We start from the raw sequence: 19792 nt of genomic DNA, 5'->3' as shown, positions 1-19792 counted from the left end.
GCTGAATACTACATAAGGTCTGTGTAAGAGCCATGCTTTGACAACAACAACAACAAGCACCTGAGACACACAACAACCCTTTCCTCCCTCGATAAAGATACCAAAAAGAATCTGGTCTCTGGGGTGAGGAGTAGGGGAAGCAGGTGCAAGCAGGTGGGTGCAGAGGAGTGGAAAGGTGCCATTTTGTGTAGGAAAGAATTTAACCTTGCCCAAAGAGAGGTCTGGCTTTTGTCCTCACCTTCTGGGAGGTGAACTCTAAGCCCTTGGAATACCATGCCTGATTGGAGTTTCTTTGTTTGCCTGGGATCGTTGGGTCACAGAATGGTCTAACCATATGATTTAGGGTAGGTACTGGCCACACTGGATAGGTTTAGGGTAGGGGTTGGCTGTGCCAGAAAGAACAACAATGTGACTTAGGGTGGGAGGCTTTGGGTCACGTGGTATCAGCTGACTCTGGAGGAGCTGGAGAGGGAGGGCAGTCACTTGGGCAGTCACCTGTGTGATGGAGCCACAATAAAAACTCTGAACACTGGGGCTATGGTGAGCTGCCCTGGTTGGCAGTACTCCATGGGTACTGTCACACATCAATGCCAGGAAAATCATGCTTTTCATGACTCCACAGGGAACAGGACAGTGGAAGCTCCATGTCTCGTACCTTCCTGGACTATGCCCTATGCCCTTCCTCCCTTGGCTGATTTTAATCTGTATCCTTTTAATGTAATAGAGTGCAACTGTGAGTATGAGAGCTTTTGGTGAGTTCTGCGTCCTTCCAGTGAATGATCAAACCTGAGGGTGGTCTAGGGGACCCCTTGCAGTTGGTGCAGCAATAAAGATGGTCTTATGTGGATGGTGCTCCCTTTAACTTGACAGGTGGCTAACTGATATGGTTGGCTGTGTCCCCACCCAAATCTCATCTTGAATTTCCATGTGTTGTGGGAGGGACCCAGTGGGAGATAATTGAATCATGGAGGCAAGTCTTTCCTGTGCTGTTCTCATGATAGTGAATACATCTCACGGGATCTGATGGTTTTAAAAAGAGGAGTTCCCCTGTATGAGTTCTCTCTTTGCCTGCTGCCATCCATGTAAGATGTGACTTGCTCCTCCTTGCCTTCCACCATGATTGTGAAGCTTCCCCAGCCACGTGGAACTGTAAGTCCAATTAAACCCCTTTCTTTTGTAAATTGCTCAGTCTTGGCTATGTCTTTATCAGACTGATACATTAACACTTGCACATTCTTTCTACATATGAGGGGCACTCCTATGAGCACACATTACAGTTTTGATAGAGAATTAGCCACTGTCAAGTGTGTTCCCTCCAGATGGAGGCACAGAGGGGTTCCCCTGGCTTCTCACACCTCCCGGACACTCAAGCACTCATCACATTAATTGTGTTGTCCTGTGTGCCCCCTGCCCTGGGCTGTGAGTTCCTGGGGGGTGGGGGGATGCCTGGTTGATGGGTAAAACCTTGGTTCTAGCAGGTACTGCTGAATGACAGATGGGTGGACGGGCTGCCACCTATCAATGCTGTTTCTTCCATATAGTTTATGACCCAGTTTGGGGGTGAGGTGCCTGTGAATGACAACCTGAGGCTGGGTGCTGGGAGGCTTCAACAGGGCCATGATGTGAAGCACCAGGCCTGGGGCCTGGCTGGTGATCATTACTGTCACTGTCACACCAGTGTGTTTTGAAGCAGCAGGATTCCTGTGGATAGGAAGGTTTTCATGGCCCCTGACTCACCTACTCTCTTTCTTTCTTTCTTTCTTTCTTTCTTTCTTTCTTTCTTTCTTTCTTTCTTTCTTTCTTTTTCTTTCTTTCTCTCTCCTTCCTTCCTTCCTTCCTTCCTTCCTTCCTTCCTTCCTTCCTTCCTTCCTTCCTTCAACAGGCTAATGTGGGACTGGGTCAGGGGCATTACAGAGGGTCAGATGAGGCTCTCCTCCAGGGTCCATGCACCACAACCTACCATGTAGTGACTTGCCAAGGACCAGCCTGAGAAACCCCCTCCCTCTCTGAGACCTAGAGAGAGGGCTGAGCAGCTCCAGGAAGAAAAGTGCTTTTTCCTTTCTCTTCCAGCTTCAGTGAGCTGAAGTGAGGATTTCTCACCAGGTGGCCCCTTAAAAGCTCTGAAGGCAGCCTCAGGGCACATTCAATAAAGAGGTAGCTGAGGGTCAAGCTTCTGCATTCTGGTCTTGGGTCACTTGCCTGGAACTTGTTCAGTGACAGGGAGACCCAAAAGGAGGCGATGGTGCCTGGTTAGTCCTGGACACCCTACCCAGCCTGGCTCTGATGTCAGAGAGGATATCCGGGTGGCTGGATCCTAAAGCTGCAGTCAGCCGTGAGGACAATGGCCATGAAGATACCACTAGGCCATCTGTCCTTCCTTCCCTCCCTCCCTCCCTTCCTTCCTTCCCTCCCTTGAAGAAACCTTCATCCAGACCCTACTGTGTCCCTGGGCCCCTACACTGGGGCACGATGATAATTAAGACAGAAGTCCTTGGCCTTGGGACTCAGCAATATTGTCATGCTTATCAATTTCCTCCACACCCACAGATGTGCTTTATTCAGTGCCACCTCCATGCAGCCATTTCAGACTTCTCTTTCTCTCGCGCTCTCTCTCTGTTTGCTCTCTCAGCTCGGGGGGTACACCCACCTGCCATTGACTTTTCACACAGATGTCCCAAAAGCCCCTTAAACTCAGCTCAACTCCTGACTGGTCCTCCTCCAAGGTGAATGACATGGACCCTCCATAGTGAATCCACCCACAAGACCTCCTGATGCCATCTACTCGGTGGTCTCACACTGTCCCTGTGCCCCCAGAACTGCCAAGTTACCATCGTCTCTAGCCACGATGATATCCTGGTCTCCCCTCACCCTCTCTGAGCCTCCTTCAATCTGTTCTCCATGTGGCCACCATGTGCGCTTCTTCAGAAGCCTACTTAGTCACGTCCCCGCCTCTCGAACCCTCAGTGGCTTTCCTCTCTTTGGGGATAAAGCCTGGCGCACACAGCCCTGGCTCTGAGGGTCCCTCCAGCCCCTCTGGCCTGATTCACTGCCTGCCCCTCTGCCTCACTGGCTTCATGGCTCCCTCCCACCACAGAGCTTCTGCGCATGCCGTTCCTGCGGCCTGGAATGTTTGCCTTCTCTCTTCGTGGAGTTAACTTGTGCTTATCCTTCAGATCTTGGTTTGGGGATCATTTCTTCAAGAAATCCCTCCCAGACCTCCCTGAGAAGTCACCATCCTCCATTATAAGGTCCCCAAATGCTTGTTTGTGTGAAGACAGGTGGTCAGTTTGGATGTTTCCTCCCCTGGACGGGAAGCTCGTTGACTGCAGGTCCTCATCTGATCCATTTCTTCTGATCCTCATCACGTGACGCAGTGCCTGGCACTAATGGGGACTCCACTGGCGGTTGTCATGAATAACCGGGGAGCAAGGACAGGTTCTAGCCCTGGGAGGCAGCTCCAAAGTAGTACAGGTGCAACAGGAAGAGGCTCCAGAAGCCTTGCATGGCATGGAGGTCAAGAGCGGACGATGGGGTCACACGGCTGTGCATGACTCTCTCTGTGCCACCCACTCGCTGTTGTCTGAACATCCCCATCTGTGGAACGGGCCTCACAGGTTGCCGGGAAGTCTCAGTGAGTCACTACACGTGGGTACGCATCAGTACTTCATGGCCAGGTCCTGGCAGGTGGTGCGTGTGCAGATGTCAGCTGCTGTCCCTCCTGGTGGCAACTCTGTGCCAGAAGGTGTTTTGCTGAAAGAAACAATCATGGTGGCTCAGAAGTCTGCCATGTGTCTCAAGAACAATTGATGCAGCTTGATGCCACTGAAGTGATGCAAGATGTCACTAGCTCTTCTCAAGACCACCAAATGGGGTGTGGGGCTGGGGCAGAGTTCCTCGCCCACGTGCCAGCACATCTCAGGATTTGGTATGACAGGAGACACTCCGAGGCCTCCACTGGGTACCTCCCAATCTGCTGATGCCAGAACTGGTCCTTCTGCATGAGGGGCAGGGAGCAGAGGGCTATAGCCAGGTCACTGCTCCCTCTCTCCTGCCAGTGTGAATGCCAGGAGAGTGTCAGCTCACTCCGCGGGGACACCGGAGGCGAACCTTGACCTCGCCAAACAACCACACAGAAGCTGCCCAGGGCTCCCAGCCGGCTCTTTCTTTTTATTTTGAGATGGAGTTTCACTCTGTTGCCCAGGCTACAGTGCAGTGGCGCGATCTTGACTCACTGCAACCTCTGCCTCCCAGGTTCAAGTGATTCTCCTGTCTCAGCCTCCCGAGTAGCTAGGATTACAGGCGCCTGCCACCACATCTGGCTAATTTTTTGTATTTCTAGTAGAGATGGGGTTTCACCATGTTGGTCAGGCTGGTCTCGAACTCCTGACCTTAGGTGATATGCCCACCTCGGCCTCCCAAAGTGCTGGGATTACAGGCATGAGCCACCGTGCCCACTGGCCGGCTCATTTCTTATCTGCCTTTGTGCCCTAGCTTCTGGGGCACGGGTGAATTTGGCTGTGGGATGGAAAAGGGGAGGCAGACGGAGGAGAGCATGCAGAAGGAGTCAGGAGGTGACTTCCATCCCTTTTCAGCGATGGCTTGGGGCCAGCAGCTGCTCTTCCTGGGGCCTGGGTTCCTTCCAGAAGAATGAGGAGATTGGACTATGGGACAAGTTCCAACTCCTGAACAACCTCCGTTTGTTTTTGGTGTATCAACTGTTTTCCCTCTGCCACTGATTTTTCTTTTTTTTTTTTTTTTTTTAAGATGGTCTCGCTCTGTCACTCAGGCTAGAGTGCAATGGCACAATCTCAGCTCACTGCAGCCTTAACCTCCAGGGCTCAAGCAATCCTCCTGCCTCAGCCTCCCAAGTAGCTGGGACCACAGGTGTCACCTGTGTCACCACACCTGGCTAATTTTTGTATTTTTTGTCAAGACAGGGTTTCACCATGTTGCCAAGCAGGTCTTGAACTCCTGACCTCAAGCGATTCTCCTGCCTCGGCTTCCAAAAGTGCTGGGATTACAGGTGTGAGCCACCGCACCTGGCTTGCCACTGATTTTTTTTTTTTTTTTTTTGATAAGGAGTTTCACTTTTGTCACCCAGGCTGGAGTGCAATGGCGTGGTCTTGGCTCACTGCAACCTCTGCCTCCTGGGTTCAAGCAATTCTCCTGCCTCAGCCTCCCAAGTAGCTGGTACCACAGATGCCACCTGTGCCACCACACCTGGCTAATTTTTGCATTTTTGGTAGACAGGGGGTTTCACCATTCTGGCCAGGCTGGTCTTGAACTCCTGACCTTATGTGATCCGCCCGCCTTGGCCTCCCAAAGTGCTGGGATTACAGGCGTGAGCCACTTTGCCCGGCCTGAATTTATTTATTTATTTATTTATTTATTTATTTATTTATTTATTTATTTTTATTATTTTTTGAGACGGAGTCTTGCTCTGTCGCCCAGGCTGGAGTGCAGTGGTGCAATCTCGGCTCACTGCAAGCTCTGCCTCCCGGGTTCACGCCATTCTCCTGCCTCAGCCTCTCCGAGTAGCTGGGACTACAGGCGCCTGCCACCACGCCCGGCTAATTTTTTGTATTTTTAGTAGAGACGGGGTTTCACCGTGCTCTCGATCTCCTGACCTCGTGATCCGCCCGCCTCAGCCTCCCAAAGTGCTGGGATTACAAGCGTGAGCCACTGCGCCCGGCAACCCGGCCTGATTTTTTAAAAAGTCTCCTGTTATTCATGAAGTATGGTCCATATGACACATACCTGCCTCTCACTGTTTTTCCCCTAACAAAGAACTCTGATTTCACAACAGGTGCAAAGTCTCAGCAGATTACTGCCGGTGAGGGAGCCAGTCTTCAGCCTATCAAAGACTATTTTGAATGTCCTGGTGTCACAGATGTGGGGGACAAGGTTGCTGGGCTGCTCAGAAGGGTCAGAGATATGTGTATTTTTAGGAGCTTCTGAAAGGACAGGGCTTTGTCCTTGGCCCCAATTAGAGGCTGAGCGTTGGACTGGATGGGAAGGGTGTCCTCTCACCTTGCCCAGGACCACTAGAAACTCACGTCCCCCCAGAGGCTGCACTAGGCCCCAACCAGTTCTCTTCTCCATGGTGGATGTTCTGGGTCTCAGGACCACTTCTCCCAGCAGCTGCATACACAGACTGGCACCTCCCTTGGTTTCCAGGGAGATGAATTCTGGGAGCCCAATCCCAGGAAAGGCTAAGGATGTCAGCCCACCGCTGGCCTGGACCAGCCAGATTCCCTGACCGGTCTCTCTGTGGTCCCAGCTTTGCCAAGAGGCCTTTCTTCAAGGCTATGCTTTTAGGGGAACAGCTGACCCACATCCGAATGCTGTGGTAGAATAATGGGAGTCCGGCTGGGCGTGGTGGCTCATGCCTGTAATCCCAGCACTTTGGGAGGCCAAGGCGGGTGGATCACTTGAGGTCAGGAGTTCAAGACCAGCCTGGCCAACATGGCGAAACTCTGTCTCTACTAAAAATACCAAAATTAGCTGGGTATGGTGGTGCACACCTGTAATCCCAACTATTTGAGAGGCTGAGGCAGGAGAATCACCTGAACCCAGGAGGCAGAGGCCGCAGTAAGCTGAGATGGAGCCACTATACTCTAGCCTTGAACGACAGAGTAAGACTCTGCCAAAAAAAAAAAAAAAAAAAAAAAAAGGAATAATGAGAGTCCGATGTAATTGATTTAGGAGCTGGGGCGTAATTGCCTGAGCAGGCCTGCCAGGCAGGCTTCCGGTGAATCTGCACGATTGCTGCACCCACAACAACCAGTGGTCAGGGCCCTGGAGCTGTCTCCACCAGGTCTGATATCAACATGGTGTTTGGGGGTGAATCACAGTTTGTTCCTGCTTTGGGGCTCACCTGGAGCCCCTGCTCCCCAGAGGGGAGCCATGAAGAAGGAATCTGTCTCTGGAACTCATAGCAGATGTGGGACATCTCCACGAGCCCAGGGACAGAGAAGCTGCCCTCCTGGGGCCCACGGACCTGTCAAAAGGTTAGCGAGACCAACACCAGAGGTGCAAGAAGGGAAAAGCAGGGGATGGGGCCTTTCCTTCTGCTGAACGAGCAGTGGATGGGGCAGTCAGAGGCACGCAATCTCCTGGGGCAAGAGTCTGAGAGGCTCCTGCCCTTTCTCATCTGGCCCCAGACTGCGGAAGGCTGTGGCTCTGAGCTCAGAGACCGGTATGGTGCCGTCTCACCTGGATTTTCCAGCCACTTCTCTGAGTTCTGCAAATCCATGGAGCTTCCTCTTGCCTCAGGACCTTCCTACTCACCTCCCTCTGCTTGGAGGGCTCTTAGCCAGCTCCCTGCTCGGCATCCGACCTGCCTGACCACGTGCTTTTTTGGAAACACCTTCGTTTCTTAGCCTCCATGGGTCACATTCTGCCGGTTTTCCCTCTGTCGCGCAGGCTGTCCTCCTCACCCCCTTGGCCAGCTCCTCGTCCGCTTGGTGTCCACATACCAGGGGAGCCTGTGCTTGATCCTGCAGCCTCTCCTCTGCTTCATCTGTGCTCTCTCACGGAGTCTTCATGCTCACACCTAGGGCACTAAATGTCATCTGCACGCGGAGGACTCCTAAACGTCATCTGCCTTCTGGATCTCTCATTGGCCTCCAGATTTTCAGACCCCACTGCGAACCCTGCGAACCTCTGATGAGGTTGTCAGCTGTACCGTGACCAAAATCGAACACGAGATTCCCCTATGCCCCCGGGTTTGCTGCTGCTTCAAACTTCTCCATCTCAGGAAATGGTTTGCTGTCCCTCCGGTGGTTGAAGCCCCAAATCTAGGCGTTATTACTGATCGTCCTCTCTTGTTCTTCATATTCAAATCATCAGCAGAGCCCTTGACTTCACCTCCAAACGACCCCAAACCCACCCTGTCCCTCAGGAGTCATTGTTCCGGCCTTGTCAGAGCCACAATCGCCTCTTGCCCGAATGGACGCAAGAGCCCTGGAGTATTCTCTGTGCTGGTGGAGACACAATTCATTCTCCACATGGCAGCTGCGGCGTTCTTGCAAACATACACCTGTGTGTGGCAACGCCCCTCCCGTGGCTCCCCACTTACCTCAGAATAAAAGCCCAGCCCCCTGCTTTGGGTGATGCGTCCCATGTGGCCTCTGCTGACCCCCTTGGCCCTCTTCCATCCCTGCAACCCCCTCCACCTCCCCTTCCTCTATTCTGGCCGCAGCGCACTCTTCAGCTCCCCCAACGTGCCAGGCTTGCCCTCTCCCTGGGGGCTTTGCTCCTGATTCCCTGTCCTGGAATGTTCCCCCCACGGTCTTACTGTGGCTGGCCCCCGCCTGTCATTCATACCCCAGCTTCAATATCACCTTCTCATACAGGCCTCCTCTGACCTCCCCCAGCCTATAAAGCAGCCGCCCTGCTACCCTCTCCCAGACCATCCAGGGGAAGTTCCCTGCCCAGCACCTATCAACATCTGACAGTTTCCTTTGCACCTTGTTTGTTGTCTTTCTCCCCCACTAGAATAGAAACTACAGGAGAATAAGGATTCCCCAGAGCCCAGAACAGTGCCTGACACCCAGCAGATGCCAAGTCCATATTGACCAGGTGACCAAAGACCAGGCAGCCCGGGTGGAAGGAGGTGGGAAGACTGGTTAGGACATGCACAATGGATTAGTTTGGGCTGAATTAAGGTGGTGGCAGAGAGGATGGCGAGAAGTAGGGAATGTGAGAGAAATAAAGGAAAGAAACATGCTAGGCTAGTGTTGGGATGTTGGGGAGGGAGTGAGCAAGGGGTGACTCCTGGGTTTTTGGGTGGGATTATCCACAGGGGCCAGGAATGTTATTAGAGAGGTAGGTTGGGGAAAACAGAAAGAACGGCCATTTGTCCTGTCTGGGACGTACTGGCTTGCCCAAGAGAAACGTGGGTCAAGCTGCCCTGTAGGCCATTAGATGGATGGCCTGGATCCAAGAAGAGAAACAGAGGGGGCAGCCATCCCGGCACCCCAGTAGGTGGGAGAGAGAGCCCTGGCTGGGAAGAAGCCCTCAGGGAGCATGGGCAGGGAAAAGAGAGTAGTCAGGAGAGAGCCGCCCATGAGGACATGACAGAGCATTTTGGAAGGAGAAGCTTGGAGACTGAGGAGCAAGCAGGGGAGTGGGAGGGAGGAGCAGAATCGCACTGCCCAGAGCCAGAGGGCTTCACCTGGGGAAGTGCCCATCAATGGGGACACAGGAGCTGGGGGTCCTCAAGTGGAATGAAGACAATCAGGCCATGGGGTCCACAGGGATGTGCTGTGGTCTTGGCAGGAGCCAAGTTGGTCAGTGTGTTCATGGTGGGTGGCTGTGGGAGGCCGTCCTATCCTGCTGCCCCATGGCCGTCCCTGAGCATCCCAACAGGAGGGCATCCTGCGAGTAGCTCCTCCAAGCCAGGAACTGATCTTTCCTGTATCTGCATCCTTCCCTAAATACATATTGCTGTGCATATAGTAAATGCTCAATAAACACTGAACGGAACTGTACTTCCTGTGATGCTCCTTAAAACACACCACTTGTGATTACAGGCTGGTGCCTGCAAACTCCTTAAGACACGCCACCTGTGACCGCAGGACGGTGCCTGCGAACTCCTTAAAACACGACACCTGTGACCACAGGACGGTGCCTGCAAACTCCCCGACACCGCGGAGTCCCCGGAGCCTAAGCTGCGCTGCCTCTTCACTGCACCTCTCACGACACCTAGGGCAGAACCCCGCGCACAACAAACCCTCAGGAGGCTTCTGGTGTTTTCCGGAGTCAGTTTTGCCTTCAGTGAGGCCTGACGGCCGGGATCATGCCCAGGACCATGCTCTGGGGACTAAGCCCACAAGATATGGAGTCCTGCATTGAACAGTGTTCCTCAAATGCTCATGTCTACAGGGAACCTCAGAATGCGACTTGATTTGGAAATGGAGTCTTTGTAATGAGTAAATTACAAATGTAATTAGTAATTCATTAAGACGGGTTCACACCGGATGGGGTTGGCCTTATTCCAATGACTGGTGTCCTTAAAAGAAAGTAGGGACACAGACACACACAGAGGGAGGACAGTGCAGGCAGAGACTGGGGTTCCGTTGCCACAAGCCATGGATCCATAATGATGATCAGCAGCCACCAGAGCTGCAAGTGGCCAGAGAGGGTCCCTCCCTAGCGCCTTTGGCGGGGGCACGGTTCTCCAGGACCTTGAGCTCTGGCTTCCAGTCTGCACAGCTGTGAGAGCACATCTCTGTGTGACGCCACCCCGTTGGTGGGCATTTGGCAGTCACAAGAAAAGCTGGCTGATGTTGACCCCTGGAGGGTCTGAGCCGCCATAGTCACGCACACTCTGGAAGGAGCCACCTGGCCCGCAGGGGGCAGGGAAGCCAATCCTGGGAGAGGAGCCTGCATCTGCCCGAGTCCTGGGGCTTCCTCCACGGAGTTGACTTTGCTTCCTGCCCCAACAGCCAGGACAGGGTGGCAAAGGCTGCCCCTCGGCCTTTGCTGAGAGGCGAGCTTCCTCCTAAGGACCATTTCTCTGCAAGGCACCATTTGTCACTGCTCCAAGGAGGCCAGGTGGGACCCAGCTCCAAGGTGACCCACTCCTTGCCACACAGAGGAGCTCCACACAGGTCTGCTTGGTGTGGGCCCAGCTGCAAATGGCAGGAAGTCACTGTCCCAGGAGGATCTGAGGACCAGGCCTCTTGGTCCTGACTGAGGAGCACAGCTGGCTCCTTGGGAGCCCCAATGGCTAAGATGCTCCCCAAACCAGATGCTGATACGACTCCCACCCACCGCGGTGCTGAGGAAAGCAGGCCTGGGGAGCACACGCACCCAAGCTGACAGACACCCACTGCAATGTGTAATGACGGAGACCCCACAGACAGCGAGAGACGGGTTACGAGGAGGGCCCTGTGCTTTGGAGCATGACACTGGCTGGGCTCGGAGAGGACGTGACTCCTGCCACTCAGCCTCAGGTCCCGAGTGCAAGACCGGCTCACGCCAGCTGCTTCTGCCACCTGTCACTGCTATGCACAGAAATACCCAGAGGCCCATGTGCTAACCAGCTTGTGTTGGCCCCAGTCCCCACTCCAGGTGGATGCCAGAAAGCTCTCGGCAGGGCGGGTGTCCTTTCTTCCTTTGGGTGTCTCCTGGGTCAGTGCTTCTCCAGCTCCCCTAAAGAGCTCCTGGAGGTGGGAGAGGGTAGGTGGGGGCTTCTGGTCTTTCACTATGGGTGTAATTCAAAGTAGCTCTTTGAAATCAAGACCATTCACCCTTGCTGTCTTATCTGAAAAATTCTTGTGAATTTTGTATTCTGCTCCACAGTACAAACTGTATTGGTTTTAGTAAAGCAAAGGCATTTTACATTATTCAGCAAGGAAATAATTTTTGCTCCTCTGTCTTCCATCATCTAGGACAAGTGATGCCTTTGGAATGTGTTCTCAGTGTACGCTGCACGTTCTCTTTTTTTTTTTTTTTTTTTTTTTGAGACGGAGTCTTGCTCTGTCGCCCAGGCTGGAGTGCAGAGGCGTGATCTCAGCTCACTGCAAGCTCTGCCTCCCGGGTTCAAGCCATTTTCCCGCCTCAGCCTCCCGAGTAGCTGGGACAACAGGCGCCCACCACCACGCCCAGCTAATTTTGTTTTTGTATTTTTAGTAGAGGTGGGGTTTCACCGTGTTAACCAGGATGGTCTCGATCTCCTGACCTTGTGATCCGCCCACCTCAGCCTCCCAAAGTGCTGGGATTACAGGCGTGAGCCACCGCACCTGGCCAACTCTGTGTATCTTCTCTTACAGCATCCCATGTCATGCGATGTGTTCATGGGCCAGCTGAGGGTTGCTGGGAGGTGGGCTGGGTGGATCTGAGGGAGGGAGCCAGCCTAGGAGGGGCCAGCCCAGGCCCACTCAGCAGAAAGCCCTGGAGTGTTGCCATTGGAGGAAGAAGCACCCAGAGGCCTCCCAGGGACCAGTGTCCCAGCTGGAATGGCCTTTCCCACTGTCCCTGGAATGTACCCCTGGACTCTGGGGCAGTGTGTGATCTCCCAGCTCTGGTGGGTAGAGACTGGTGCTAGAATCAGCCCACAAGGAAAGGCCAGCAGGACCACAGCCCCATGCCAGGGACAGGCCCTGTCACACCTAAGGTGGCAGCTCCGAAGTGGGGGCAGAGCTGGGGGCCGCCCCAGAGACACACATCTTCCATCTGTTAGCACAGAGAGTTTGGCCGGATCAGAAGGCCAAACCGAGAGGCCTTTCCTTCTCTCCACTTGCTTAGACAGGAGCGAGGCTCTCGGTCTTCCCAGACACCTACCCCAGGGCCAGGCTGCCCCAGAAGTCACAGGATAACCCCCTCTGTCTCTGGCCAGCTGCAGGGGCAAGCTGCCTGGGCTCACCCACCTTACACTGAGGCTTGCCCAGGAAGCAGGCACCTGGATAATAAAGTTTGAGCTCTTAGTCCATGCTCCCCGCTCTGTCTGAGATGACAGGGTCCCCCCACCCATGAGGCCAGAAGGGGGTCTGCCCAGGAGACCAGCCAAGCCCAGGGGAGCTGCACGCAGGTCCCACTCCAATCCTCTCACCCAGGCAGGAGGCTCAGTTCCCTGAGAAGCATTGAAAATAGAGTCTAAGTCTAAGCGGCTTAGTGGGGTTCCAAGAAAGGCCGGCAGGTGGGGGTGGGGACAGGGAAGCCTAAATCATCTCAACTTGGCCTTGGGGAGAATCAGATGCTGTAAGACAAGAAAGAGGCACACAAAAGTTCCGCTCACCTTCTCTTCTAGGGACTCAGGCCACTTATAGGTGTCCCAGTGTCCTTGGCCAGAAGAGGGCCTGCCCCACCCCTTCAGCTCCCGGGCTGCAGTGTTGAACCGCCTGGGTTTATTCTCTTTGTAAACACAGGCACAGGCGAGGCAAGTCTACACAGACAGCATCCTCTTGAAGTTCAGCACGGCCCTGGCTGTTGTATCCACAGGACCTATCACAGGCATGAGTGACATTTCCCAGAGATCCTCCCCAGTGGGTCTCCAGGGTAAACCCCATTGCCTGCCTATCTCTAGCCTGGAAGAGGTCCCCCTTGCATTTCTGTATGAAGAGCTGGCCTGCTCAGACCTCCTTGGGGTCCTGTGCAAATGGCCTGGGGTCAGGTCAGGACAGAGGAAATTTGTTCTGAATCCGGACCTTTGTGGGTGGAGGAGAAATGGTGAAAACGGCATTCCCAAAGACCCTGGGCTAAAGGCAGCCGCTCATTCCCTCTCCTGCCACCCTTGATGCCCCTGCTTCCCGGGCTAACCCTGCTCAGGCTTCAGGTCTCACCAAGGGGGTCGCTTCCTCTGTGAAACCTTCCTTACCACTAGTTGGATTCAGCTTTTTGACAGTCCCTCCTGCCCTCACTCATTCATGTGTGCCTGCATTACTATCACAAATACGTACTGCAGCCCACCACGTGCCAGCCCTGGGCTAAGTGATGGGGGTCCGGCAGACCGGGCCTTCGACCCTGGAGCTCACAGTGGGGCGCAGGGCAAGGGAGGGGAAGACCCCTAGGTCTGGGGGAGGCGCTGCAGCTCCGGGATCCAGAAGGCTGCGATTCCTCCTCCCACCTTCCCCCATCTCCACGCCCGGTCTCTCCCAGGATGGCTGCGCCCCAGCTGAGATTTTGGGGACGTCGGGTCCCTGCCCCGCGGCCCCAACGTGGGGACGATCGCCCTCCGCAAGGCGGGGCTGCGCAAACAAAAGCTATGCCAAAGGGACAAAGGCTGCGCCGCGGGGACAAAGACTTCGCCGCAGCTGCCGCTGCTGCTGCTGCGCGCGCGCGCGCGCGAGAGAGAGAGTTCGCTGCGGCCCGGACCCACGCCTCCCACCCGGCCTTTAGCCAAGCAAACAAATCCATGTTTTAGATCAAATGAGGGCGGACAGTCTCTTCCCCAAACATTTTCCCCCGGGCATGGCAGAGGGTACAAAGGGCGCATCCCGCTTGCAGCGGAGGCCACGGAAGGAGGGAGCCAGGGCTCGCCGCCCACTGAAGGCCCGCGGTCCCCGCCGCACGGTGCGGCGCATTCGGAGGCGGGTGGCCGGGCTCAGGCCTTCCTAGTCCCGCTGTCCTCGCAGTCCCTGCGGGCGCCCCAGACCGCCGCAGGGCGCGGCGCCGCCAGCCGTTCCGCGAAGGGCCCCGCATTGCGGCTGCGCGTCGGCGGGCGGGCGCGCGCGTGGGAGAGAATGTGTGAACGCGCGCCGCCGGCAGTCGTGCCCCAGATTGCTCCGCGCTGCAGTCCCCTGGCGCCCACCCCTTCCCCAGCCCTCCTCCCCTCTCCGCGGCGCACCCGTCTCCACGGCCCGGCCAGCGCGGAGGGAGAATCGGCCCAGCGCCCGCGGGGGCGGGAGGGGCTGAGCCGAGAAGCTGCGGAGACCGAGGGGAGGGGACTGGAGGGACAGGCGGGGAATGGAAGGCTCACCACCGCCCCGGCCACTGCAGCATCGGCCCGGACGCAAAGTTCACTGCCAGGCCCCGTGGCTGGCCAGAGGCCCGGGACCCCCGCGCTCCCAGCTAGCTGTTCCAGCGGCCCCCTTTGCGCTGCGGCTGCGGCGCTGCTTCCCCTCCTCCCCCTTAGTATTTATCAAGCTGGAGAAAGGCTGGGCCCTTGGTTGGGTGAGTGCCTTGTATTCATTTAGGGGGAAAAAGAATAGCTAGGGAAGCCCCACTTCTCCCCAGCCAGGTGGAGTCTGGCAGTTCCTCTGTCCCTGCCTCCCTTCCACTCATTCCTTAAAAGGACAACTGGCCCAGACCAAAGGAAAGCGTCCTTCAGAGCCCTGATCTGCTCTCTGCAGGGCCCCTGGGCCGAGGTGGACCCCAGGCTGCTCCCCTCTGGTTCAGCAGGGTGCTCTGAGCTGGGCTTCCAAGCTGCGGAGCTACTGTTCCCCTAGCTGTGCCCTGGCTGGTGGTAACAGAGAGGCGATGCTGCTGGACGCCCAGGCCTTGATGCCATCGCCGCCCCAATTCCTGTCACCCTCCTGTGTATCCTGCAGGTGCAGGGGTGCTTATTTCAACTTGGAGGCCCACAGAGTTCACAGCTCAAAGTTCTGGAGGGCAGCTAGGGAGCAGGTGCCCAGCTTGGCGGCAGGCCCATCTCGAGGGGCCTGGGGTGGCCAAGGACCCGGGGTGTGTCTGTCATGAAGCAGTTGGGTGGCTCCCCTTCCCCCAGGTCTCTATGGCAGCATCCTCCCGTGCCGTAGCTTCTGGGGTACAGCTGGCTCTCTAGGTTTCCAGGGGGCCTGCAGATGTGTCCTGAGCTCTGGGGCATTGCCTGACTGGGACTTTGCTCTCTGAAAAGGCTCCATCTGCCAGGCAGGGTCCTACAGTGGTCCCAGCATCCTTGGGTTCATTCTAGTGAGGCCGGCCAAGTCACTCAGGGAGAGCCAGAGCTCTGCAGAGTTCCTGACTCCATTCCCCATTTGTTCCGCAAAACTGAAACCGGATTTCCTAAACGGGAGCCCCTGGTCACCTTGCCCTTCTTTGTTACAACCTGTGGGTGGTCATCACAGCTCTGCCTGGCTCCAGCCTCAGCCAGGGATGCTGCCAGGGGCAGCTCGGTGCCCCAGGGCAGCCCATGCTAGGGTTTGCAGACCCAAAGCAGCCCCAGGGAATTGTCTCCTGAGGGTTCACCAGCCAGGGCAGCTGTCGGCACCCTCTCGCGGCTGGGGCAGGGACTGGGACAAGGCTGAGGTTTGCACACTGGGTGGTTCAGGAAATGAACTATGTACCCAAGCCCAGAAATCCTCCAGCAGCCAACAGCAAGGGGCAGTCTGAGAGGTGAGAGACCCAAAAGGCCAGCTGTGGGTGCGGGGTGCGTGGGGGGGTGTTGCTTAGAGAACCCACCCCTGCAAGGGGCCCAGGCTCAGCTTAGCCCAGACCTCAACATCCTGGGCTGGCAAGGTCTCTAGCAAGGTACCCCATGGAGTGTCTCCTCTGTGGACTGCCCTGATACTGAGGTTATGGACAGGCATCCCTCCTACTGCATCCCCAGTGTACCAGGCTCAGCCCCCCAAGCCTTGGCCAGCTCTGGGCCTCCTGACGTGTGCCCAGGTGGGAAACGGCAGCCTCTGGCCCTGGCGTCCCCAGCCTGCCTTTGGCAGCTCTTCTCTGCAGAGCCCCTGGTACCCCAAGGGGAATCACCAACACTCACCGACCCCCATGGCCAAGGCTGGCAGCTCTTGGAGTCCCTGCCTCTCCTTGACCACCAGGTCCTGCCTGCTCCCTTGAAGCCCACTGGGGTCCCTGACACTCTACCCTCTGCCACAGTCGCGATCCTGGGCTTGCCACAGAAGCCGTGCAGGGCAGAGGTGGAATTAAAATCAGCCAAGAAGCTGGAGTTGAGGGTATCTGAGGGCTTCCAGGAGAAGGTTTGGCTGGTTAGCCCCAAAAGGCAGAAGCAAGCCCCCAAATCCGAAAGAAGCCCAGGCCTGAGCTGCCTCCCTGTCCTCTTTCTCGAGAGGCTTGGGGCTTGGCGATGGCCTCAGGGAACCCTTTTTGCTTCCAGGGGCCCATGGAAACAGCCCTGGAGGGGCACAGTGGGTGCTTGGACCTTGCTGCCTGGGGTCCTTCGCCAGAGCCTCTTAGCTGCCTTGGGCTTGCTTGGCCACTCAGACAGCCCAGCAGGTGTGCCCGCCACAGGCCTGCACTCACATACTTTTCAGTCTGTCCCAGGGAGAGACCGAGATTGAGGGTGGGGCCAGCCAGTGTCCAGACACAAATGGCTGACAGCATAGGCACTCAGCCTGGCGGTGGAGACCCAGCCGGCCTTCCTTCGCTCACATTGGCACCCCTTCCTGCCCCTTTCTGGGTGCTTACTCTTCTTTCACACCTTGTGCACAGAGTCCCCAAGCATCCCTCTCCCTTGGTGCCTGGCAAGACGACCCAAGCACTGTTCTTACCGTCCAACGACAGCCAGTCGTGCTGGGAGGAAGGGAGAGTGGGCAGAGCCCGGGCTTTGTACTCAAACACCACCGAATTGGAGATGATCTGGTTGTTGAAGGCAACTTGTAGGGTCACAAGACCAGTGTCGTGGGCTGAAAGCGAGAGAAAAAGACCAGGTCAAGGGATGGGTGGGTACCTACTAAAGCCTGGTGAACCACACAGGGCCTGGAATGTCCCCTCCCCACTACCCTTCATTGGTTAATGTCCAACTCTCCTTAATGGCAGACTATGCCTGCTCATTCGAGGCCCAAACACAATGCTTCTTCTAGAAGCCTTCTTGCTTCGCCCAGACTCAGCCAGTTGTCCTGTGATCACTCCCAGGTATTGTAACTGCCCCTTTGCTTTGTCCTCCGAGTGACGGCAGGGGCTGGGTGCTCAGTACAGACTGGCTGAACAAGTGAATGAGTGAATGGCCCCCATCCCTGCCTCCTGGCTGGCTGACTTCCCCTCTTGTCCCATCCTTCCTGGGTGGGGCACGGGTACAAAATTTGCTTCGGACTTATTTGCGCTTATTTTGTTTCACCTATCCCTACAAGCTTGTCCTGACTCCATGAACAGCCATCCCCTGTAGTTTTAGAAGTTCTTCTGCTTCCCCGATGAAGGGGCTTCAGATGTGCCTCTGTTACCCTGACCCCAGCTCGGCCCCAGTGGGTGCTGAGCTGAGGATGCTGGTGTGAAGGTTGTACCTCCCTCCAATGGCCCGAAAGTAAGCTCTGGAAGACAGGGCCCTGGCAGTTCTCGTTAATTGCTGTGGACCCAACACAGGGCTCAACAAATAACTCTATTTGTGGAATAAACGAGGTATGTTCTCACTGTGAGTAAGACGAAGCCAGCCTGCGGTGGAGACCAGCTTCAGCTCTGGGGTTGAGGTTGCCTCTCCACGGCTCATGTTGGCATCTTGGGGGCTGGCCTGTGGCCCACAGAGGTGGCCCGTGGGCAATGGTGGGTGTGCACACTGCCCTGCCAGGCCTCGTCCCTGGCAGATGTCTGGGTTCTGTGCCTTCTGCCCTGCTTTTCTGGAATACCAGATACCGATACCCAGGGCCTCTTCAGTACAGACTTCCAGGGAGGACACGCGCGGGGATCACGTTACCGTGTGGGCTCTTGGTTTTCAGAAGCTTATAGACTCGAGGAAGCCGTCCAAGCCAGCCGCTCCCTAGGACAAGCAGGGCTCTAGCTTTCCTCCGAGGACTCTAATGCAGATCTTAGTCCCGATGGAAAAACCAGCTCATTGACGGGTGGCCGCTGTCCATCCTGGGTGGATGTGTTAAGGCAGCAGACATCTTGCCATTGTCCCCAGGGAAGGCCTTCGGGAGTCACTGTCCAAGGGGACCCATGGGTTTTTCCTCTGTGTTTTCCACCCTGGCTGGGAACCTCAGCTCCAAGCCACAACCTGAAGCAAAGGACTCCACAGTGGAGGTCACATAGGACCTCCGAGGTGCCTGGGCAGGGAGCCCCAGCCAAGTCCAGAACCTGCTATGGCTCTGCTGGCATCCCTGGGTGGGTCTCCAAGCTTGTGGTCGCATGCCTGCCCTGGAGATTGGCCTGGCTTGCCAACAGGGAGGCAGGTGGCCAGCACCTACACCCATCGGAGCCCGCTCAGGGCTGCTCCTCTTAGCAGCCTCCTTGGGCCAGCCTTGGGGAGCTCACGGCTTCTCTGGGACAATGTGTCCCAGCTTGCGGGGGGTGGCCTCTTCAACTGCTGCTGCTCTTCCACCATCTCCTGGCACTTGCACAACCTGCAGCAACACTGGAATGGTGGGACACTCCAAGGGGTTTCTTCCTTCCCAGAGAGATGGAGCAGAGGGCACCTACTGTGGTCTCCGGGGTCCCAGCCCAGCAGCCCTGCTTCTGCAGGTCCATCCCCCAGGAAGCTTCCTTGACTCGTTCTTCCCTTCCCTGCTCATGCAATCCATCAGCGAGTCCTGGGTCCATCCATTGCTCTCCATCTCCACTGCAGATGCTGTAGTCCATGCCGCCATCATTTGTTGCCTAGACTCCTCCATTAGCCTCCCGCCGAAGGCAACATCAGTGCACCTGAGACCCGCTCCTGCTGGGACGGTGTCGGGGGGCCATAATCCAGCAGCGGGGGCCACAGCCCAGCACCCCTACAGGAAACCAGGGGGAGTGTGGTGCCCAAGGGAGCCCTTCTCCTTACATCCAGAAAGATGAGCCTTCTGTCTTCTTCCTATGATCTCCCTGCTTCTGTTCTTCCTCCCTACAACCCAGAGTCATCTTTCCCACACACCCAGAGTCATTTTTAAAGACATCATTTAGATCAAGCCACTCCCTGCTTAAAGCTAACAGCCTCCCATTGCAAGTAAAATCAAACCAAACTCCTTCCTATGATGCAGAAAGACAGACACGATCTGTTTTAGTTCCTGCTATCATCTCCAGTCTTACCGTATTCAGCTCCCCGTACCCCACTCACTATCCTGCAGCCAGTGCCTTTCTCGGGCTTTAGATTCTCCATGTTGCCAAACCTCTTTCTGCCCCAGGGCCTTTGCACTTCTCCTACCCTCTACCTGGCCTGGATGCTTCTCCCACTTCCCATGACTGGCTCCATCCCATCATCCAGGTCCCAGTCTGCGACAGGCCTCTGCTCATCCATGTTTCAGAAGGAACCTCCTTCTTCCCAGGTGATGTTATTATCATATTCTACTGTTGGGATACAGTTTTCACCAGTTATCTTGGTTATTTCTTTTTCTCCTTGTTTGTTTTCTGTCTCCCTGCAGTAGAACATTAGCTCATGAGAGCTGGGACTGGCTCCGTCTTAATCTTCATGCCTAGTGCCAAGGTCAGTGCCCGGGATGTTATGGCGGCTCAGTAACTATTTGTTGAATGAATT

General features: G+C 55.8%; 1 protein-coding gene across 21 annotated transcripts in view; it reads right to left on the bottom strand.

Annotated features, from left to right (window-relative positions):
* CAMTA1 (calmodulin binding transcription activator 1) overlaps positions 1-19792 on the bottom strand; it is a 976509-nt gene that overhangs the window by 76750 nt on the left and 879967 nt on the right. For all 21 annotated transcript variants that reach the window (XM_030805184.1, XM_030805179.1, XM_030805180.1 and 18 more), the window contains one exon: positions 16902-17036. In XM_030805184.1, the coding sequence (XP_030661044.1) occupies positions 16902-17036 (135 nt within the window). The remainder of the gene's footprint in view (positions 1-16901; positions 17037-19792) is intronic.

This window comes from Nomascus leucogenys, chromosome 24, assembly GCF_006542625.1.
Source record: "Nomascus leucogenys isolate Asia chromosome 24, Asia_NLE_v1, whole genome shotgun sequence".
NCBI classification, from domain to species: domain Eukaryota; kingdom Metazoa; phylum Chordata; class Mammalia; order Primates; family Hylobatidae; genus Nomascus; species Nomascus leucogenys.
The sequence above is the reverse complement of the archived record's forward strand: the minus strand, read 5'-3'. Positions and strand labels throughout refer to the sequence as shown.